Source organism: Zygotorulaspora mrakii, chromosome 8, assembly GCF_013402915.1.
Source record: "Zygotorulaspora mrakii chromosome 8, complete sequence".
NCBI lineage: Eukaryota > Fungi > Ascomycota > Saccharomycetes > Saccharomycetales > Saccharomycetaceae > Zygotorulaspora > Zygotorulaspora mrakii.
This window is the reverse complement of record NC_050726.1, coordinates 812220-835009: the sequence shown is the minus strand read 5'-3', so window position 1 is coordinate 835009 and position 22790 is coordinate 812220. Positions and strand designations below refer to the sequence as shown.

The 22790-nt window shown below is 39.8% G+C and overlaps 10 protein-coding genes across 10 annotated transcripts; 6 read left to right on the top strand and 4 right to left on the bottom strand.

Moving 5' to 3' along the window:
* Positions 1-26: 26 nt before the first annotated feature.
* On the top strand, positions 27-1157 carry PPX1 (exopolyphosphatase; the record flags this gene model as incomplete). The annotated part of the gene is made up of 1 exon (XM_037290921.1): positions 27-1157. The coding sequence occupies one exon, from the start codon at positions 27-29 to the stop codon at positions 1155-1157; it is 1131 nt and encodes a 376-aa protein (XP_037146816.1).
* Positions 1141-2208, bottom strand: IPA1 (putative polyadenylation protein; the record flags this gene model as incomplete). Its single annotated transcript, XM_037290920.1, has 1 exon — positions 1141-2208. The coding sequence occupies one exon, from the start codon at positions 2206-2208 to the stop codon at positions 1141-1143; it is 1068 nt and encodes a 355-aa protein (XP_037146815.1).
* Positions 2209-2415: 207 nt separating this feature from the next.
* HIR3 (Hir3p) lies at positions 2416-7392 on the top strand (the record flags this gene model as incomplete). Its single annotated transcript, XM_037290919.1, has 1 exon — positions 2416-7392. One exon carries the CDS (start codon positions 2416-2418, stop codon positions 7390-7392), a length of 4977 nt encoding a protein of 1658 aa, XP_037146814.1.
* Positions 7393-7525: 133 nt separating this feature from the next.
* On the top strand, positions 7526-8605 carry HOM6 (homoserine dehydrogenase; the record flags this gene model as incomplete). The annotated part of the gene is made up of 1 exon (XM_037290918.1): positions 7526-8605. One exon carries the CDS (start codon positions 7526-7528, stop codon positions 8603-8605), a length of 1080 nt encoding a protein of 359 aa, XP_037146813.1.
* Positions 8606-8662: 57 nt separating this feature from the next.
* Positions 8663-13255, bottom strand: IML1 (GTPase-activating protein IML1; the record flags this gene model as incomplete). The annotated part of the gene is made up of 1 exon (XM_037290917.1): positions 8663-13255. The coding sequence occupies one exon, from the start codon at positions 13253-13255 to the stop codon at positions 8663-8665; it is 4593 nt and encodes a 1530-aa protein (XP_037146812.1).
* A 249-nt stretch (positions 13256-13504) lies between these two features.
* On the bottom strand, positions 13505-14299 carry RPN10 (proteasome regulatory particle base subunit RPN10; the record flags this gene model as incomplete). Its single annotated transcript, XM_037290916.1, has 1 exon — positions 13505-14299. The coding sequence occupies one exon, from the start codon at positions 14297-14299 to the stop codon at positions 13505-13507; it is 795 nt and encodes a 264-aa protein (XP_037146811.1).
* Positions 14300-15619: 1320 nt separating this feature from the next.
* On the top strand, positions 15620-19891 carry MET5 (sulfite reductase (NADPH) subunit beta; the record flags this gene model as incomplete). The annotated part of the gene is made up of 1 exon (XM_037290915.1): positions 15620-19891. The coding sequence occupies one exon, from the start codon at positions 15620-15622 to the stop codon at positions 19889-19891; it is 4272 nt and encodes a 1423-aa protein (XP_037146810.1).
* A 233-nt stretch (positions 19892-20124) lies between these two features.
* On the top strand, positions 20125-21063 carry HG535_0H04110 (chalcone isomerase domain-containing protein; the record flags this gene model as incomplete). Its single annotated transcript, XM_037290914.1, has 1 exon — positions 20125-21063. One exon carries the CDS (start codon positions 20125-20127, stop codon positions 21061-21063), a length of 939 nt encoding a protein of 312 aa, XP_037146809.1.
* A 325-nt stretch (positions 21064-21388) lies between these two features.
* RSA1 (Rsa1p) lies at positions 21389-22366 on the top strand (the record flags this gene model as incomplete). Its single annotated transcript, XM_037290913.1, has 1 exon — positions 21389-22366. The coding sequence occupies one exon, from the start codon at positions 21389-21391 to the stop codon at positions 22364-22366; it is 978 nt and encodes a 325-aa protein (XP_037146808.1).
* Positions 22363-22731, bottom strand: PRM3 (pheromone-regulated protein PRM3; the record flags this gene model as incomplete). Its single annotated transcript, XM_037290912.1, has 1 exon — positions 22363-22731. One exon carries the CDS (start codon positions 22729-22731, stop codon positions 22363-22365), a length of 369 nt encoding a protein of 122 aa, XP_037146807.1.
* Between the last annotated feature and the right edge of the window lie 59 nt (positions 22732-22790).

Sequence of the window (22790 nt, the reverse complement as noted above, 5' to 3'; positions counted from 1 at the left end):
TGGCAAATTGCATTCATCGAGTTGCCATGTCAAAATCTCTGAAAGAGTTTCTACAATGTCTAAAAAGTAAACTTTTCCAGGAGCAATTCAAGCACGGCCCAGTGTATATAGTGTGTGGGAACTCATCAGCAGATCTTGATTCGGTCGCCTCTGCCCTAACTTACGCATATTGCAGCTACAATAACAACCCAAAACATCCAATAATACCAATAATTGGTATCCCTAGATTGGATTTGCACTTGAGAAGAGATATTGTTTGGGCGCTCGAGCGAATGAATATAACTGAGGATATGTTGTTCTTTTTAGAAGATTTACAACACCTTAAAAATGAGTACGGATTATTGCATGCTGTCCTTGTAGATCATAACCAGCTTGAGTCTGGAGTAAGACCGTATGTTGAAAAAGTAACTGGAATCATTGATCATCATAAGGACGAACATCTTTATCCAAGTGCCGACCCCAGAGAGATTACCAAAACGGGAAGCTGTTCTTCGTTAGTCTTCAATTATTGGAACCAGAAACTTGCAAATCCATACTCGCTCAAAGAAGTAGCATGCCTGTCACTCGGGGCAGCCCTCATTGATACTTCAAACTTTAAATATAAGGTTGAGCAGTCTGACATAGACGCATCACACCTTTACTCGAAGCTACTGCTAAATATGAACGAAGCTCAGTACTATGAAAAATTGAGACAGGAAAAGGACAACCTTAAAGGGTTTACTATACAGGATATTTTAAGGAAGGACTATAAAGAGTTTTTGTTTGAGACGTCAGAAAACAACAAACTGAGAGTTGGCATTGCATCGGTCGTTAAACCATTGGAATGGTTCCATAGTACTTTCAAAGGAGAGGAGTGTTTTGAAAAGGCGTGCTCATCTGCCGAGAGAAAGCACGAGGTGGATATATTCCTGGTTTTGACTGCCTGGGTCAACAACGGAGAATTTAAAAGAGAACTGGCGCTAACGTCAACATCCGTTGACAAAGAAAGTCTGCTTGAAATTCTCAAATATCTCCGTAATAAACTGCAACTGGAATTAATCAGGCAAGAGTCAGACGGTCCTCACTTTTTTTCGTTCAGACAACTAGATGTGGCTGCAAGCAGAAAGCAAGTAGCCCCAACTTTGAAGGATGCCATTAAGTTTATTCAATTACCATAGGAATATAACTAACGTTCCAGGGTCCCATCTTTGCATTATTCTTGGGAAGCAATGTATTTACGCCATCAAGAGCAGCAAGGAAGCATTTCATTGGAATATGATTGACAGTGGCGTCATCTATATTGTGATTTCCTTCGACTTTTACATCCTCTTGATACAAGACTTTCATACAATTCCTGATGATCGCACCATCAGAAAGAGTAACACTTATATCAATTGCAAAAATCCAAACATGAACTTTTTTATCTTCACATTTTAATAGGATATGCCTAGCAGAGTTGCCCTTTACATGGTTCAAAATAGTAAATACGATATCGTTTTCAGGTGGGAAGAAACTGCATTCCTCCCCATTTAAAGAAGAAAGCTTCATATTATATTTATAAATCTTGTACAATTGTTCCTTAGTCTTTTCACCAAGGGTTACATTGCATTTCGAACACCTCAATAGATTTCCATCACATATAACTCTGCCTGTAAAAGTGCCTGCATTTGCCAAGAGGAACGATCCCCCAACCAGCAGTTCTTTTGTGCATGGGTTGAGCGAATTTTGTTTTGCAGAGTATCTACCTGTTTCACAAGCACCAGTGGGCTCATCCGGCTTATGACAATGCCAGTAGTCCATAAGTTCCATCCAAAATTCTGACGGCATTTCGTTCAACTTGAAGCAATTTTCTGCATCGATTATAGCGGATCCACAGCATAAACATGTTAGCTTGAACTGTCCCAGATCAAGCAAGTCTTTCTTTCCCCATTTACCTTCAGGCAATGACATGAGAAAATTCCGCGACTTGTTCAATTCTCTGTTTCCCACTACATCCTCATTTCGATTGCGTAGCCTCAGAACATAGTCTCGATCGCCACAGGCTTTGAATTCGTAGCTGCACTTGATGTCCACATTATGTGGCAATGGTATGCTGACAGATACATCTCCCGATACAGTCTTCAACTCTAAGGTGGAGGGGTGTAAAGAAGCAACAACAGGCCTTTCATTGGCATGAACGGCAATAGATGTACAGCCAATGCGTGGCAAACACTCTACTAAGTATTTCATACAAAACCTTCACAATTTCTAGCCTTCGATTTTCCTAGGGCAAAGGAGGTCTTTTGATCAAAAACAGTTTGCATATTACATCTTGATAATTTCAATCTCATCGCGTCGTTTTCGGCCTAAAATAAATAGCGTCATCTTCCACAATGATTAAACCCTCAATGTAGACTCCAGTGCCACATTGTCCAGGGAGCGCACGAGTAGGAGAGCATGTCAAGCTTCAATGCGTTGAATCTTACACTTCAAGATGAGCAGTTGGATGCTGAAGAGCATTCACGAGAGTTGCAGATCGAAGAGAGTTTCAAAATATTCCAGAAGGCATTAATTGAACTTAAGGCTAGGCGATATGACAGTGCTCACGTTCTTTTCGAGGAGCTATTTGCAATGGATGTGATCATGCCCAATAAGTGGGGCCTCTATACTTACTCCACTCCAACACTGAACAGTCTGCGATATCTCGCTTTCAGGAACAGAGGCATGTACTATTACACGTACTTGGTAGATCATGAATCTGAGTTGGCCACCGAAGATATCGTCGAATATACACTTAAAGTGGTAGAGAATCTAGTGGAGGCCATTCAGCACGGAGAGGCAGACACAACAGTGATTGCATTACTGAACCAAATATTCAGCAGTTACAAAACGAAAAGGTTACAACGTTGGTTGTTGGAATATGAGTTGACAAGACAGGAAAATACGTGGATTATTCTGGGCAGAAGACGGAGAGGAATGCTTCCGCAATTTAAAGAGATTCTCAAACAGTATGACGATCTTTTAAAAAGTATAAGAGCGCCTTGTTTCATCCAGGCTCTAGAACCAAATAATGTACGACAATACTTTGATCCAGATAAAATTGTTACACGCCCTCTCAACCCCATTCTCATCAAAATAAAAGAAATGAAGACTCAAGATGAACAATCAATGAAAGAGCTTGATATGTTTGATGTCACCCTAAAGAAAAACAGTTGGGAAGCAGTGGCGAAATGTATCAAAGAATTGACTCCCCATGTAAAAAATTCTGTTATGCTCACGAAGTCAGTGGATCCTTATGGTGAGGTTGAATACTCAATTGAAGCTGTCAAGTTCATACTTTCTGAGTCTACGTTACTTGAGTCTGAAGATGAAGGGACGAATGAGGAAGATGAAAAGGAATCAACCGAGAAGCCTCAAGCCATCAGAAGTCTAAAAGTTGAGGACAGTACTGAAATTAGTGTAGAAAACAAGGTAGAGAGACGGGCTGAAAATCCGTCATCTAATAAACGTCCTTTAGACGATTCAATTAATTCGAAAATTGCCCCAAGAAGTAGCAAACGATTTAAGGACAAAGAGCAAGAAGTGCACGAAGATGACTCCGCAAAAATAGTTGAGAACTTCCTGTTTGAGATATCCACCCTTTTGTCTTCACTATCTATGAAAATTCCGTACAATAAATCAACCGCCTCAGCGGAAACACTAGATTCATTCGATGCTGAGTGTATTTCAAGCTTGGATCTGGTAAAATGTTTAAAAGGTTGGAGCAGTTGGCATACGGACCTCTTTATTCAAAATGATTTCAAACTGGGACCAAGCACCAGCGGTAGGACTGGTGGCATTGAAGTATTACAGTTAAATTCATTACTTAAGTCTAACATGCTTGCTGACAGCGGTGTTTCAGTCTTTAATATCCAGGAACTTCAAGGCAACAAAATTGAATCTTTTTTAGAGAGTGTGAATGGGAGGAAGATGCACTTTCAAGAGGTAAGATTCAGATTTCTACATGCATTACTCTCTTTTAATACTGATTCGCATGAACGCCTTATTGTTGATTACTCTTGGTCCGCTAGCCTATCGAAGACAGTTGAGTGGATTTTATTGGGTTTAGAGCCGAGCATGTATGAATTCATGACATCTAATTTGGAAAAGTATCCCTTTCTGGCACTTTCAGTGTACGAAATACTGGTGAATCGGTTAGGAAGCACCTACGAAGAATTAGAAGCTAAAAGGGTACATGGCAGCAAAACGAATGATCTTAAGAGTCAGAGAAATCATCTAGGAAAAAAGCTGATCAAATGGTATTCCCTTCTACGGAAATATAGTATTTTTGACCCAAAGTGGGAAATATATCTTGGTTGGGCGCACTATTGCTATCTTCAATACAGCTGCGATATCGTTGATCATCGACTTCTAGCGTCGCTGCGGGATATCGAAAGCAAGCTGAAACTTTTGAAGAGTAATTTTTTTGTAGCCTATCCAAACTACCGTCACATACCATCTTTAAATCCAGCTGCTATTAACTCCCAAATTAGAAAAATAAATATAATAAAGAAAATAAGCATTGTAGATGCATCAGAAGAACCACGCGAAAACAAAGAAATAGCACAGAATGTCGAGATACTGCAAAACGTTCTTTTGCGGACCATATATCCCGAGACAAAGTGCTCTTTGGATGATCAGGATATGTTTACTTTTATTTGTAATTCTCCCTTTATACTGAAAGTTAAACTTTGGGAAGTGCTTTTATCATTTTACGTGAGCAAAAACGATATGAGAAATATTTTGAGAAGCTATTTCAATGTACTGACTTTGTTCACTCAAGTCATCGCTTCTAGTGATTATCTTTCGCTGTCAGATAAAGGACGTCAGCAAATGCAGCTTACAATTTTAAGCTCCGTGGGATATTTTACCTCGAAGGTGATCGCAAGTTTGGCTGGCAAAAATTGGAAGATAACAGAGAATGTTACATTTGAAGATTTGAAGGTTCTCACCAAAACATTTTTTCTCTTTTTTCCAGTTCTTGATTTTGAGAGCCTGATGAGGAACGATCCTTCTAAGAAACCTTTCTTCAAAAGAGCTGTCAAATCTTCGTCTAAAATGAAAGACACTATCGCTAATTTGGCAACAGTGTTTGTTTTTTTCTTTAATTCTGAATCTTCATCAACCTCCTCAGTGCAAAACAGTTCTTTCACAACGAACATGATATGGAGTTTCCACTCTTTGTTGGGAGCATTTGGATTCTGTGATGCCTCAGAAGGCAATTTTTTGAAGATATGTGAAAGACTTTTATGTCGTATTGCTGACAATGATTCGTTAACACTTTTAAAACAAGTTTTATGGTGTCGTTATCATTATTTAATCGCTGGCGATAATTTTACACCTGAACAGCATCCCACAAAAGCTGTAGAAATGGATAAGGGAAATTCGTTGCCGCTGGGTATATATCTTGTGAGGTTGTTGTACCAAGGAAAGAACCCACTTCTTGCCAGTGGCAGCAAAAGTAATCTGAAACCTGTACTAGATAACATTATAGAGACCATAGGAAATCCTCTTCTTTCTGGAAGTCAAATCATAGAAAGAAACAAATATGAACTTACAGAATACCTGGAAAGTCCAATTACGGTACAGCTTTTTCGAAATGCTTTCTCGGGGAAATATACGCTGGCTCTTACCACCCCATATGATGAGCTGCAAGAGTTTATGAACGTTGGTGTTCTTTACGTATCGAGCATCCAATCACTAAACCTTTACCGGGCAAGAAAGAAATTGATGCAAGCAAGGCCTTCCGAACTGGACTCGATCATATCAATGTTAAAGAATGACATTATTTATAACACCAAGCGTTTTGAAAGCTGGTATTTGCTGGGTAAGTGCTATGCATACTTGGTAGAGGACGATCTAATGTGGACTTCCGACAAGCTTACTGTTATTGAGAAGAAGAACTCAATAGCTATGACACAAAGGCAGTCAATCTTGTGCTTCATCATGTCCTTAACCTTATTCTTTGCAAAGAAAATCAAACTTCCGGAAGACGAAATTATCGCTCAAAAAGCATGTGAAGAGATGGGCGTAGAATTGATTAGCGCCTACCTTAAACCTATGGAGAAATTATGCTTTACCTGGAAGCGTTCAGAGACAACTTTGGCACTCGGAGAATATGGTGATGTTTCAGAGAGAAGAAGCCAAGGTACTTCATGCATCTCAGACTTTAACATCGAGCAAGCAATATTACTCTCTTTCAAGACGAGTGGTTACTTCCTGGACAAAAATTCAAATGATGACAGCACTTACAACTGGGTTACATACTATCACATTGGTCGGATGTACTTCAAGATTGATAGAAAAAAACATTGTCCAGATGCGTTTGAGAGCATACAAAAGGCATGTAAGGCAGCTGTGCAAAGTTCAGCTGCAAAAGATGCAGTTATCGAGCCCCACTATTCTCTCGTGAACATGTGTTTCAAGTCTGTGAAGGAGGGCATTAATACTCCTAAAGAGGCTTTGAAGCTTCTTTCCACTGACAAGGAATTTTTTAAAGAGGAGGAAGTCTTCTGGAAAATTGACGAATCGCTTGCCATTGATTACCAGATAAGAGTATTTTATCAGAAGATTGTTAAGCTACTCAAAATCCTGATAGCATCTGACAAAAAAAAATGGCATCACAGACCACGCTATAGAATCTCTCGAATTCTTTTCGATGAGTTTACAGACACTGATGGAGCATTGAACGAGATGGGAGCGATGATGTCGATTAAGAGTACTCATAAGAACTTAGTTAATATATGGAAACCTGATTTCGAAAGACCTGGAAAGCATTTCGTATACACCAATCAATATGTTATATTTTATTTGGACATTCTTTTCCGCAAAGGTGATTTTAATTCCATTGGTTTAGTTTGTAAAAAGATAAGGAGATTTGGATCTGGAATGGCGTACGTTAACAAAGCTTCAGAGCATGCTGTTGCATTATACACATTATGTGCAAGAAGAAAGCTGCACATAAACGAAAAAGAATACGTTGAGCAAATACTTCCTGCCATCAATTACCAGGTATTCATGAAGAATAGTCAGAACCTCCTCGATTCTGCCAAAAAAGAGGACTATTCGGAAGAGATAATTGATGGAATCAAGATAGCGTATCAATTGAAAAAAGTCAACAACGGTATCGCATTCGATGGAATATGTCTGTCATTATTTCTCAAATTTTTCTACATGCCGCTCGCCGCCAGCCTATTACAAGAAGAAGAAACCGCAAAAGAACCTAAACAGGAAGTACAACGCTCTGTGTCCTTTCAAACTACTGATGTTAATACTTCAGCATCAGGTACATCTTTATCAGTACAAAATAACCCGAAACCAAGCCTCCCAAGGAAACGTGTTAGTAAGAAGGACGCTTTCGATAAAATTCGAATGCTTGTAGACAAACTCACGTGACTATGACTCTAACATTTTCAACCTCGATTGACAGATTAAAACTTTTACGAACAGTCAGTTTATATAACACTATAGGTATTTAAATAAGCTGTTAATTCAACTCAGTAGTGTTTTCAGACGTGAGAAAAAGAAAATGTCCGGTAAAGTTGTTAATGTTGCGGCCTTGGGCGCTGGTGTGATTGGATCTGCCTTTTTGAACCAATTGGTTGCAATGAAATCTCCAATCACTTATAATCTTATTTTGATTGGTACTGGTGATAATTCTGTGCACTCGAGGGATTTCAAGCCATTGGACGTATCAAAGGGCTGGAATTCACTTGTAGCAGAGTCGAAAGATCAGCCATTGTCAGCTGATGCTCTACTAGAGTATTTGAAAAAGTCACCAATTCCAGTAATTCTTGTTGACAACACTTCGAGCGCTCAAATTTCCAGTTATTATCCAAAATTTGTCTCTAGCGGTATTTCAATCGCTACACCAAATAAAAAAGCATTCTCATCAGATTTAAATCTGTGGAATGAAATCTTCGCTGGTAAACCTACCGACGGATTAGTATACCATGAAGCTACTGTGGGTGCAGGTCTACCTATTATAGGTACTTTAAGGGATTTGATTCAAACTGGCGATGAAGTGGAAAAAATTGAAGGTATCTTCTCTGGTACTTTATCTTACATTTTTAATGAGTTTTCAACAACCCAAGCTAACACTGTTAAATTTTCAGATGTTGTTAAAGTTGCTAAGAAATTAGGTTACACGGAACCAGACCCAAGAGATGATCTGAATGGTCTAGATGTTGCAAGAAAAGTCACTATTTTGGCAAGAATTAGTGGTTTGAAGGTTGAATCGCCAACTTCTTTCCCAGTTGAGTCTTTGATTCCAAAGCCTCTAGAAAACGTTGCTTCTGTAACTGAATTTATGGAGAAACTACCAGCATATGATGCTGATCTAACTAAATTGAAGGAAGAGGCAGCCGCAGAAAATAAGGTCTTGAGATTCATTGGTAAGGTCGACTTTGCTTCCAACAGTGTCACCGTTGGTATTGAAAAGTATGATGCTTCCCATCCATTTGCTTCTTTGAAGGGCTCTGACAATGTGATTTCTATTAAAACTAAGCGTTACACTAATCCAATGGTTATTCAAGGTGCCGGTGCCGGTGCCGATGTTACTGCTGCGGGAGTTCTTGCTGATGCAATTAAAATTGCTCAAAGACTATAGATTTGAATAGAATCGTATATATAGTCCTTCTATACCGTATTGAATAATAACCTACTTCTAGGTCAAATAGTCTTCATAAAACTGGTCTTCAATCCATTTCTCTTTTGCTTGCAATAGGATTGTTCTTAGCTCCTCGTAGGTTGTACAAGTCTTTTTGAAATCCAACATAACTTTCTGCGCATCTAATGCAAACTGGGGCGACGATTGTGCTTTACCAATGACATTGCCGTGATTCACTCTGGAGATGTAAATATTGTTTGGTGCAAGAAATAAATTTCCGTTTTCCCTGATTTCCGCAATATAAGCACCCGTACTGTGAATAAATTGGGCATACTTGAACTCAGGTTTACCCCACGAATAGACAATGTTATAATGTGCGCCATTTCCTCCTTCCAAGAATGTGGAGGCCCTGTTGTCAAACAGAAAGCCAGATGCTTTCAGAAGATACATGTGGTAATAAAACTTGCCAGCGGATAATATTTCCAGGTCTTTGAACTCTGGATCTTCCCATGGGTTAATAGCAAGTTTAATGTCAACAAAAGAATGGAATGGATTAATGCTCGGTATCTGGCAAAGTTCTTTCCAGGGAACTTCAACTAAGCGTAAACCATATCTTTCACAGAGACGCGACCAGTTTCCGACTAAATCATCAAGCAATTTTGGGGTAGTGGTCAACCATTCCAAACGAATATGAAAACAATGTTCCGGATTATGAACTTTATCATAATGAACTGTGCAAGTTTCGAGTTTGTACGACTTACCCGCTGGGTCAACATCGATAACCATAGAAGTGCTCAAGATGACTGTGGGCTTCGGTAAATCAAACTGGTCTTCTCCTCTTGACTCATCCATATCTCGCAGTCTTGCAGAGTGATATGTTGAAGAATTGGACACGATATTTGATTCAGATGTGCTAATAGCAGGTTCAATGTCCTTCGCAAAATTTCTAGTTTCTGTTGATTTCTGATCACTGTGTGTCTTCTCCAGAGCACCCACCTCGAAGATAAAATCCGGAGAGATTTGATAGAAATAATGCCCGTCAAGGAAACCATGTTTGTTCAGGACATGCACAAACATGCCTCGGTCCATTAAAATTTGACCATATTCAACGGCATCCTCTCTTGTATCAATATCACCAAAGTTTCTGATTAGCCAGTTTACCATTTCTGATCCAAGAAAACTATTTTTATGCTTTTTCCAGTGCCACTTCCTTGTAACAAGTGCGAGGGGGTTACTCCCATGCTGAATTTCATTTGCTAACGTTTTCAGTTCAACATCTTTTTTTAATTGCCTGTTTTCGCTTGCAAAAATCGAATCTTTGTAATGGAGCACTGACTTTTCAAGCGAAGCTTGTTGTTCATGAATAAAGTCGAACAACGATCCAGTATAGAACTGGATCTCTTGCTGAATTTCATCTTTTTTACTCTTATTTGCAAGTGTCTCTTGAACTGTCCGCAGAGGAGACCTCGTAACTAGGGCGATTAACCTACGAAGCCCTTCCAATCTGATTTCTTCGGCTGTTAATGTTTCGTTTCTTCCACTTATAACCGACGAGTAAGTGGTGGCTGGAATTTCAGCGGGCAACACAACTAATTTTGATCGGAAACCATACGACTTTTTATTAAAACCATAATCTCCATAACCCGCAAGTACCTGGTCAATTTGATCCCAATTGAATGTTTCACGACTAACATGTAGAGTGTCGACTTCTGCATTCCTGTAATCATTCTCATACCTTGTTTTGACAAGAGGTATATATCTCGGCACCTGTTCAAAGGGATTTGCCTCATTTTTCCTTATGTATCGTTGGACGTCTATAATGCCCTCGACACCGCACGATAACCTGTGAATTTCGGAGTCAATCATCATGTATACTTTTATACTGCTCCAGTTGCCTTCAGTATATTTAGCTATCGGAGATTCATCACTACCACCTGATTTTGCGAGCTCGATAGCTTCCGCCTTTGGACCCACACACAGCTGAAATCCAGTAAGTAGCCTTAAGTATATCATATTACGTAACAAGTCCTTGCACGTTTGGTTATATGATTCCTGATCTATGTTAAGAGTGACAAAGTGATTTCGAAAGACAAAATTTGTATCAAAGTCTATTTTCGAAGGAAATTCTGATATTGTAATAGGAAGCTCTGCAGGAGTTGTGAACGAGCGCCATTTGCTATATTTTTTGGCAACATAGCGCGGTAAAACATCCTTCCAACGAATCGGTAGCATTCTTTTGGCAATCTCACCGCTAACAGGTATTGATGGATTTTCAATTTCAATCCACGTCTGATCTACTACTGGAGGCTGCCCCTCAATGTCTATCCTTCCTTTGTTCCTAGCCTTCTTCTCTTCAAGAAGGAAGGGTCTTCCCTCTGCACCCCTCGAGTATCTCGAGGAGTTCAATGAGTTAACTGAAGCATGGCATGATTCATTATCTGTCAAAGACCTCTGTGTGTTTTCAGTTTCTAAGGAACTGAGATTCTTGGTAATTTTTGGACCTTGTTCTGATGCGCCATTACAAATACTTAAAGACCCAACCTCTACTTTCGGATGTTCAAACGGTCCTTCGATTACCTGTCTCAAAGAATTTGATGCCGGTCTTTTCTGATCCCAATCGGGAATGAGTTTATTAACAATACGATGAGTGAAGTCTTTCACAGAGTTCTTTTTGTTTATACCTTTTAAAGTATCAACTGCAAGGGAAGTAACAGGTATCTGAGTTCTAACATCATTAGAAGATGTATTTTCAGTACTACTGCCACCTGATGACCTTCCTTTCGTACCAGTAGTGTATAAGTTTGCGAGAACCTGCGGTTTTTGAACTTTTTCTATAACCGCATCTGCCACCTTAGGAGTTGTCCAAACAAAGGCAGAAGCTGTATTTGAAATTTTATTTATCTCTTGCTCATTCTTACCCAAGGGAAGGAGCCCGCCTTGTCTCGAAATACTAGGAAGGGATTTCATCCGGTGAGATTTGAAGACACCATTATCATAAATATTTATCAATTGTGACACGCTGTGTACACCCTTTCCCGCATTTATGTTTGCAATATCAACCTCTTTAAGAATGTCGTTCTCATTTAAACCCATCATTTGAACATCGTAAATCTTGCATCTCGGATACCATTCTCGGGAACTCTTGAACGCATCGTTCCAAAAAAAGATACTTAACCAGTTGGGACTACAATGATGCAGGTTGTTTTCGTAGTCAAGATATCTCAGCAGTGGAACAACGTGAAGAGGAGTACGAGATAAACAAATTAAATCCATGGTCATCTCTAATGACAGCAGTTTTTTCCCCGTCAGTTTGAGCAGGTCGTAGTCAACGTCATAAAGGCCTGAACCTGGGCTGATTAATATTACGTGAGTCGTAGTATGTCGCAAATCAGGTTGTTTGAATGGATCTGCCAATATAGTTGTTGCAAAATTAACAAGTTCGAGAATGTTTGATTTGATGACTGGAGAGAAGCGGCCTTTGATAATGCTATGCCCATCTTCTGTTTTGAAATTCAGTATATTACGGGTCAGGTTCATAAATTCTTTTCTTAATGTCTCCATAATTTCAACCCAGTGAATGATGTGTACTTGATCGACAACAATTCGGAAGTAGTCTTTCGTATTTTTCAGAAGTTCTCCAGGTCTGAGCTCTCTAAAGGGAACTTCTGAATAATCAACTGATGTCGAAAATGCGATCGTTATGCTATGATGAGTGTCGATTTCCTTCCATTTCTTGAAAATTTTCGGGAAAAGTGAGTTCACCATTTTCTGAAATAGTTGCTCACCTGTTTCTTCAAAGTTCCACATCTCGTCTGTTATTTGAATCAAAAAGATCATTCTTGCAGATTCTGACCGAAAAACAACTCTAGTCTTCTCATCAACATATCCGGAAAGTACTTTCTTACCATCTCTATAAATACCATTAACTGTAGCTCTGATTGAATCAAAAAAAGTCAATTTTTGCCCTGAAAAAAGGCACGATTGTACCAGTTGAGAAGACAAACACCACATATCACCTCTATTAAGCAAACAGTCCTTGATGTTTAGCTCAACTAGATCAGCTTCACTATCTGCCTTTTCCTTTCTTTTTACCCAAACTTTGGACCTTGAAGGCAAGTCTAGTAGTGATTGCAGCTGGCCTGACAAAACAGATATGTGGCAAGATTTTGCACGCCTTTTAATACCCTGATCCAAATCTTTCGCAATGAAGTAAATTTTACGGTCAGATGGTTTAGGGTGTCGATGATAAGTTTTTAGTTCACATATGTCACCGCTTCTTATGTCAAGGAATTCACTTAAATTCAACATCACTGGCTCAGTAGAATAGCGCGATTCATGATACAGTAGGTCTAATTGGTGCGTTTTATTTTTCCGTGTATTAGCGCCTCCATTCGGGAGATCAATTGGTGAAGACGTTGTATGATTACCGTTTAAAAAATTCTTGGGGCCCGCCCCACTGATTGGATTTCTATTCTGATTGCCATGCTGCCTCGAGTCATTGTTCGATCCAACTATAAGATTACCAGCACTTAGTGAAATACTGTTTGGCTGCGCAAATCTGTTGGTCCTGGTGTTATTTGTTGTGGCAGAGATGACGGCTCGCTGGTTATTCCCTCGGAGGCCCGCAAACATGCGGTCATCATTCGCCATATTGGTCCTAAATACACAGGGACAGGAAGCCTAGAGGACGGCGATGGGCTAGATAAAATAGCGTGACCCTTGCATGAGTGCTCGCTAATACACCTTTCCACAACTACTATGTTAAAAGACAAATATGAAAGCCTATTCGAGTTCGGGTAACCGTGTATTCGGATGAGCTAACTCACAGAGCGCATACACAGAGCGCAATATATTGAAATGGTACTCGCTACGTAGGTTCTACGAACCGTTATATATGCTTCATTTGGACTCCTTTGTTTGAGGATCATTATCTTGCTGCTGGTGCTGGTGCTGTTCCTGTCTCAGCCTCTCTTGCCTCTGCTGCTCCTCTTCCATAGACAGACGCAGTGCCATTGCCAGTTCCGGGTCCATTGAAGGATCCACACCGAAATCCATGAAAGAATTATCCATACCCGAACTGTTTCCATCGTGCCCTCCCATATTGCCGGCTCCTTCTTCAAGAATTATAGAGGATGATGCGATGTGTTCGTACAACAACCTGTTATCGGCCGTTACTGTGAGCAAATGACTACTCTCCTCCTGTGAGCTGTTCACTGTCTCGATAAACTCCTCTAGAATTGGCGTGTTGACATTCGATTCTCCAAAATTGACGATATCTACCGCAATGCTATTTTTTTTTAATCTCTTGGCTAGCTTGATGAGCTCCTTAGAATCATCTGAGATCGGACTGCACACAAACGCAACAATACGCTGGTGCTGCACTTTATTCTGACGATGCTTCAGCGTAAGCGCCGCAATCTGGATAGCTGTGGCTAAATGTATAGAACCTTCTATCGTCGTATCGTGCAGACCCGCTAGAATCTTACCGAACTCTGACGTGAAGGTCGACAGAACTCGTGGATTCGATCCCGCTGATGAGATCAATCCTACTGTGTTCTCGGGGTTACTATTGCGTTTGCTCTGGAAAATATATTCTACCGCATCAATTTGCGCTTCAAATCTTGTTCTAGGGTAATCACCATTTCTGGAATATTCCGAATTATCAATTGATATCACTGTTGCCTCCAAGACCATCTTATAACTCCTCTCCACGAACTATCCTCACTCTTCTAAACCACCTTGAACTTATATCTCCCTTATGCCGATTAATATGCTCTCTCAGGTGGCAAATGGCTACACTACATACACTTCTTCCTGCCTAAACATGGTCGTGGCGGGTAACCAGCTCTGCTAAAAAACGAGACAGGGTAACAACCGTTTCGCGACAAACTCGATTTTCTATGAACAGGTGCTTGAAGAGGGTCACTAAAACGTATCTTCTACTGGATCAGCAGGGGGATGAATTCTACGAAGAACAGCTGCGTTGCTATTTGAGTAATAATGACTCAGATTAATGGCGATAACAGAGTAGAGGCACCTGTGCCGTTGCCGCAATCGTTAGCTCTGCCGCTCAACGCTGAGCGCAAACAAGAGCTCAAGGACCGCATTTTGCAGCGGTTGCAGGAAAAATGTACGTATGATTCCACAATAGAATGGATTGATATGGTAGTGTGATTGAACTTGATACTAACAGAGAGCCCTTAAGATGATCAAACGGTGGCCGCTTGTGAAGAAGCGCAAGAAACGTATCTGACGCGGCTACAGAAGGAAGCAGAGAGGCAATTGGACTACACGAAATACGGCAGCGAATACAGAGAGCTTACCATTAGAGACATACTCGAGCTGGAACGACATGGCAATGAAGAACCCTGAAACTGTTGGCTCTTGGATTATATGGAGTTTCCCTGGGGAGAGAGGAACTTTGCCGCCAATGTCACGCTCGTTTTTTCTAGCGTAGTATGGTCGTGTAAAGTGCGACATAGGAATATCACGTGACTTTGTAGTGTCACATTCGGTACCACAGTTTGCTTTTGGCCCTCTCAACAATAAACGCGGCCGCGACAGGGTTTATTCGTGCGGAATGTGTGTGTGATACATGTGGTTGTGTGGCATCTTTCACGTATTGCCCGTTATGCTGCTAAGACTCAAGAATTTTCAATGGAGGGAAATCGGCAGCACAGGGGCCTCAAGTGCAGGCTGACCAATTGGACGGGAGTATCAAGCGTAATTCGGCGTATTTGTGCATAAAAGAGCCACACGTATGGCTTACAGGCCAGACTAAACATCGAGACTATCCACCAAACGACAAATAACTCTAATTGTTCATCTTACTACAATTTTTTCGTTGAATCATTTGGAGTGCTCAAGGTTTCACTTTTCGGTGTGCCAGACAACTGGTATATATACGTTCGATCTCTGCAACAGATTCCTATTTCGAGCATTGGGTGATAGTACTCGTTTTTTTGGTATCCTTAACTTTGACCAATCGGTTGAGATAAGATCAAATCACAGTCAATGACCTCCCCAACGGTTATTGGGAGTTTGGCTCAGCTGTCCGAATCTGTGCCTTCGAAAATTTTCTATACGAGCATATTGAAGGATTCTAATCACGAACTTTCGGAACACAAAAGTGCTATTAGATTACTCGAAAACAATGATCCGTTCAGTGAGATAATCGAGAATCTGTCTAAAGATACATTAACAACAATTTTTACGGGCTCTTCCGCACTTTTAAAGTCATTACCCCATCTATACTCTTTGAAGGGATTCCCTGCTGTGATAAATGTGGAAATTGAACTGCAGGACTACTCTGTCATTCCTTCTTTTAGAGACCTTTCTTTACCAATTTTTGTGTCCAGCGATTTAGAAGCGGTTTTGGAAAATGGCAAATCTTCTGTAACAATTGCTGCATCAACTTTGACACCTGTTTTGCATTTTGTCAACTGCAACAATCTTCCAAGCAAAATTGACGAGTCTTTAAATTTGGATGTAACTGTAACCCAAGTTGCGGAGGAAGCTTCAGATTTGGAGCATGATCAATTCAATAATTTCAAATTATTAAAGGAATCAGCAACTGATTCTGTTTTAATTGCAAATTTATCCCAATACGGTAAGGAATTTTCTAAAGTTTTGCCATCAAATGTTTCACTTCTGGATATTAATTGTTATAGACCTTGGAATTACAGTCAATTCTTAGAAATATTGCCCGCGTCAATAAGAAAAATTGTGGTTATTCAAGGATCCAATTTAAAATCGGATACTAATGGATTTGAGCCCTTACTCTTGGATTTTTTCACAGATTTTAATACTTTGATCGAAAGAGAAATCGATCAAATTTTGATAACGAATGTTGGCCAATTAAAAGATATTAAAGGTGCATTAGCCGAAATTGTTTCCAATGTAAGATCGGAAAAGCCGGAACTTTCCTTATATGTTGGAAATCCAGTTGGTAACCTTGATGCTATGAAGAAACTAAACCAATCTATTGACAAGGCAATGTCATTGGAGAGTGCTTATTCCAAAGTACTTCAGCAACTTTTTACCTCACATCTCAATGTGTTGAATGAGTATTCTAGTCCTAGTGTTCAAAGTAATAATCCCGAGTTTGGTTTTGGTCGCTTTTTAAGTGAAGAAGAAAAACGTCAACAACTTTTGTCTTTAGTGAAGAAATCACTAGATGCTTCATTATACGCATTCGATGAAGCCGCACAATTTGTTCAACTCTTATCGAAATGGATTTCCTTTCATGATGCGACTCTCGATGAGTTTTCTTTTAAAGAAGCAAATGGAATTGGGTCGCAGATCTTTAATACTCTGCAAGAGAACCAGGATTCAAAAATTGTGCTAGACCTCTTGAAGATAGCACCAAAGGAGGACGACTATTTATTTAAATCTAATTGGTTAATAGGTTCAGACGCTTGGTCTTATGACTTAGGGAACTCAGGTGTCCATCAAGTTCTATTTTCAAAGAAGAATATCAATATTCTTTTACTTGATTCGGAACCATATGATAAAGCCAAAGAATCCACTCAAAGGAAAAAAGATGTAGGCCTTTACGCCATGAATTCAGGCGAGGTTTTTGTTGCTTCGGTTGCTGTTTATTCTTCGTACACTCAATTGTTAACTGCCTTTCTTGAAGCAGCCAAGTTTAACGGTCCATCCATAGTTTTGGCTTATTTGCCATACCATTCAGAAACAGACTCTCCTCTAGAAGTACTCAAGGAGACTAAAAATGCTGTCGAATCTGGGTATTGGCCATTATACAGGTATGACCCAAAACAAGAAAACGAGGAAGATGTTTTCAAACTAGATTCCTCCATCATTAGAAAGGAGTTACAGGCATTCTTGGATCGGGAAAATAAGCTGACACTTTTATCAAGCAGGGCACCTGACTTAGCAAGAAACTTGAAGCAATCTGCAAGTGACAAAATCACAGCCAAGCAGGACAGAAGAGCTAAAATTGCGTACGATAAATTACTTGAAGGCCTATCAGGTCCTCCTTTACATATTTATTTTGCATCAGACGGTGGTAATGCCTCCTCATTAGCAAAAAGATTGGGTACAAGAGCTGCTGCAAGAGGGTTGAAAGCTACTATATTATCAATGGATGATATAATTTTAGAAGATCTTCCTGGTGAGGAAAATGTTGTCTTCATCACCTCCACTGCTGGTCAAGGTGAGTTTCCGCAAGATGGTAAATCATTCTGGGAGTCTGTGAAGTCAACCACCGATTTAGATTTAGCTTCCATAAACTTTTCTGTTTTTGGTTTGGGTGATTCTTTGTATTGGCCACGTAAAGAAGACAAGCATTTCTACAATAGACCTGCTGCCATGTTGTTCAAAAGACTGGAATTTTTAGCAGCAAATCCTTTGGTTCCTCTTGGACTGGGTGATGATCAAGATGCAGATGGCTATCAAACTGCTTATGGTCCATGGGAAACTGAGCTATGGTCTGCACTTGGCGTTTCAAATGCAGATGTTCCAGATGAGCCAAAGCCAGTTAATAATGAAGATATGAAACTCGCATCAAATTATCTTAGAGGTACAATCGTTGAAGGTTTGGCTGACGATTCTACCGGTGCTATACATGCTTATGACCAACAATTGACCAAGTTTCATGGGATTTATATGCAAGATGATCGTGATATTAGAGAGACACGGAAATCCCAAGGAATTGAACCCTATTATATTTTCATGGCAAGAGTTCGTTTACCAGGTGGTACAGCAACTCCTGAACAATGGCTTGTTTTGGACAAGCTAGCTGATGAAACTGGAAATGGTACCCTCAAACTGACTACAAGAGCCACTTTTCAATTGCACGGTGTTGTCAAAAGGAATTTAAAGCATACCATTAGATCAATGAACTCAACTTTAATGGATACATTGGCTGCTTGCGGTGACGTCAACAGAAATGTTATGGTGTCTGCATTACCAGGCAATGCTAAGGTCTTCAGTCAAGTCTCAGCTGTTGGAACTCAAATTTCAGAGTACTTCTTACCAAAGACAACGGCTTATCATGAAATCTGGTTAAGTGGTGAAGATGAACGTGACTATGATCCTAACTGGCCATCCATTTTCGAAAATAGAAAAGAAGGTCCTACGAAGAAAAAGACATTGGTCAGCGGAAATGCTTTGGTTGATGTCGAGCCTCTTTATAGTAAAGTTTATTTGCCAAGAAAGTTCAAGGTCAATATTACTGTTCCGCCCTTTAACGATGTTGATGTATGGTCAATTGACCTCGGTCTAGTTGCTATCATCGATGAAACCACACAAAATTTGGAGGGTTTCAATATGTATGTTGGAGGTGGTATGGGTACTACTCATAATAATAAGAAGACGTATCCAAGAACAGGTTCCTGCTTCGGTTTTGTATCACAGGAAGATGTAATTAGTGCAATTGAAGGTGTAATGATTGTTCAAAGAGACAACGGTGATCGTGCCAACCGTAAGCATGCCCGTTTAAAGTATACTATTGATGATATGGGTGTCGAAACTTACAAAGAGAAGGTTGAAGAGATAACAGGTAAGAAATTCGAACCTGCAAGATCATTCAAAATTGACTCCAATCACGATGTCTTCGGTTGGGTAAAAGACGAAACCGGCTTGAATCATTTCACTGTATTTATTGAAAATGGTAGAGTAGAAGATACGGTCGACATGCCACAAAAGGCAGGTCTAAGGAAAATTGCTGAGTATATGCAAAAAACCAAATCTGGTCAATTTAGATTAACAGGTAATCAACATTGTCTTATTTCCAATATTAAAGATGAGCACCTTGATGACATCAAGAATCTCATGAAAAAATATAAATTAGACAATACAGACTTCAGTGGATTGAGACTAGCATCGGCTTCATGTGTTGGTCTACCAACTTGTGGTTTGGCAATGGCTGAGTCTGAGCGTTATCTACCACAACTTATCACCAAATTAGAAAATATCCTAGAAGAGTACGGTCTTCGTCATGATGCTATCGTGATGAGAATGACCGGTTGTCCAAATGGATGTGCCAGACCCTGGCTAGCTGAGGTAGCACTAATAGGTAAGGCACCTGACACCTACAATATGATGTTAGGTGGTGGTTTCTATGGTCAAAGGTTGAACAAATTGTATAAAGCCTCAATTAAAGAAGAGGAAGTTATTTCTATCCTAAGCAATTTGTTCAAGAGGTGGTCTTTGGAAAGAAATGAGGGAGAGCATTTCGGTGACTTCCTTATCCGCGTTGGTGTTATCAAACCAACTACAGAAGGTAAATTTTTCCACGATGACATCGCTGAAGAAGCATTTTAATGCAATCCTTCAAGGTCTTATGGTTTCTCTCTGTGATTCGTTATTTATAAATGCTTTTGTTTATTTATTATAGTTTGTTATTTATTATCAACCACTATTGAACTTTTTTAAAATGTATAGTCCGCTAGCTTCCCTCGGTATGAGAATTCTATAAAATCAAGGGAAAGTAATCTCTTGACAAATAAGATGAATTGACAGGACGGTACCAAAGAAAATAGATACACTTTTACATTATGTCATTTGCAGTACTTTTAAAAGGAGCAAATGTTCTAAGAAAAGCTCGTTTAAGAAATTACACAATACGCCGCTTCAATAAAGGGAGCTGGAATCGAACATTGGTACATTCATCAGCAAAAATAAATGGCCCTACTGGTAAAGCAATTACCTCGTTGGCTACATTAGCAGCCACATGGGTTACATACGTATGCTTCAGAACCTTGGAGAATGATGCCAATTTACTTGATGATCAGGATACAACGGTAAACGTTGACAACTCTGTGTCACCATTTCCTACGAAACTAGGACCACCAGAATACCCGGTTTCAGCGAAGTATGTGTTGCTAGGCTATGGTGCGAGGTCAGTGACTTTTGTTTCCTTTCGAGTGTATGCTTTGGGGGTATATATTGCAGAGCAGGACAGACATTTAATCCCTAATGTTTTGAATTCAAAGTTTTTATCGACCGCTTTTATTGACACAGACCCTAGTAAATCGCATCAGGAAAATGTGAAAGAGGCTATGTCTGATCCCAAAAAATCTTCGATTTTAATTGACAATTTATTGGATAGTGGAGCTAGAATGTTGGTCAAAATTACACCTGTAAGAAATACTGATTTCAACCATCTGAGAGATGGATTCGTTAAGTCTGTTTTGAATCATCCAGAAGCCAAGAACAATCAAGAAGTGCTTTCTGCTGGCCTAGAAGAACTGAGAAAGGCCTTCACGCTAAAGGGTAAAGTCGCCAAAAACGATGACTTAATTGTGGAGCTACAAGCAAATGGAGGTTTACAACTGTCTTATTACGACAGAAAAAGGGGCCATGTTACCTTACTGGGCCGCGTAAATCAACAACTAGTAGGGAAATATCTCTTTTCTCAGTACATGAGCGGTCCAAAGCCATTGTCACCCAGTGCAAAAGACTCTGTAGCCTCACACATCGTTGCGCTGGTATAACGAAGATCGCAGAGACAAAAGTTCAACCGTTAAATAGATTTTCATATCACTACTCAAATGTTCTTTGTAACTAAGCGAAAACAGTTTAGGTTGGAAATTAGATCTATAAACCTGTATGCATGTCTCGAACTACTGAATAGTTTACCTATTATGCAGATAGGTTAGCGTTTTAATATTACCCGGCCATTAGATTTATCCAAAAATACTCGATTACTTCAAGCTCATCTCAACCCATCTCATCGCTTGCTGAGAAATGATATATGTTGTTCCTAGTTATAGCTGGCGAGAGAAGTAGCTGACAGAAACTCAGTGCTCTTCTTGGAAAATGCAGAACTTTTCATCCTATGGGACACCGCAAAGAGCTTTGCCGAGGCCGACCTCCTCAGGCACTCTGCTAGACAGCTACGATGATGCAAACGTCAAGAGACAAAGAATGAATCCGCCACCTCCGATGCCATATGCCCCTCCATCCAATTTCCAGACATTTGGAGCGATATCTCAATACGAGCAACCATATGGACACGGAATGCCCCCTGTACAGAGCACGCAAACTTGGAATGCGCAACCGTACTACCCCCCAAATGAGACATATTCTACCAGTTCTTATAATGGCCCGCATCAAAATATTGCTCCATCGTTACCCAAAGAATCGAAGCCGGTGATAGAAAAAGTTGAAGAGCACCCAATTGTCAAGACAAATGCTGTCGATTATGGCAAAGAGGGTCAGGTTGACAGTTCAGAAGAAGAATCAGAACATGAAAACGTAAAAGAGGCACAAAGCGAAACAAAGAGACCCATTACAGTACCTGGGACTTCTATAACGCTTGCTACTCAAGCTGACATTGAAAAATGGAGGAGCGAGAGGAAAAAAATGTGGCTGCTAAAGATATCTAATAAAAAATTGGAACATATGAATAGCATGGGTATAAAGGAAAGTGAAGTGAAAGCTCAAAAGTCCGTCTTACAGGAATCGAAAAAGCAAAAACAATTCATTCAGAGTATACAAAACCAAGTCAACAGAGTTAATCCAAAGTCAAATCTAAATGTTAGGATCGTGCAAAGAGAAATGGCTAAGGAGAATTCCAAGCTTTTGCAGTTCATTAAAGAATTAGGGGATGCTAATCTTTTAAAATATGAACTGACTCAGCAGGAAAAGGATAAGTTATTTGGAGGAAGTGACTTCAACTCAAAGGATCAAATGGGGGATAAAAAAGGTAGGCAGTATGGAAAAAATGGCAATAATGGAATTAATCAAAATGAGAGAAGATACACAAACAGAAAACCCAATTATCATCACCGCTAGTGATCTTGCAGTCTTTTAACTATGAATTTGGTAAATGCTGAACTCAGCGTTGCCCCAAGAAAAGAACCTACCATTGCGCCGCTGTAAAAAGTGTTCATTTCACCTACAGCTTTGGAATGATTTCTCTCACTATTCTTGCCGAGTGTTTTTGGTCTTTCACCTTTTGTGGTTGCAAATTTCTTTGACTTTGACGAACGCAACGTGGAGTTTAAGTGTCGTTTATGCACTCTCCCGTGCTTAACACCTTTCCTATACACTTTAGCTTTTTCTTTTAAAGGCTTCTCTTCGACATTTGATTCATTTTCGTCTTTGGAATCGATAGGAACACTTTGAGGACTACCGTCTTTCTTCTCGGTTGTGGACATGTCGTTACTGTACGGCCAAAATTTATATCGAATATAGTTGGAATACTTTGTCTACGCTA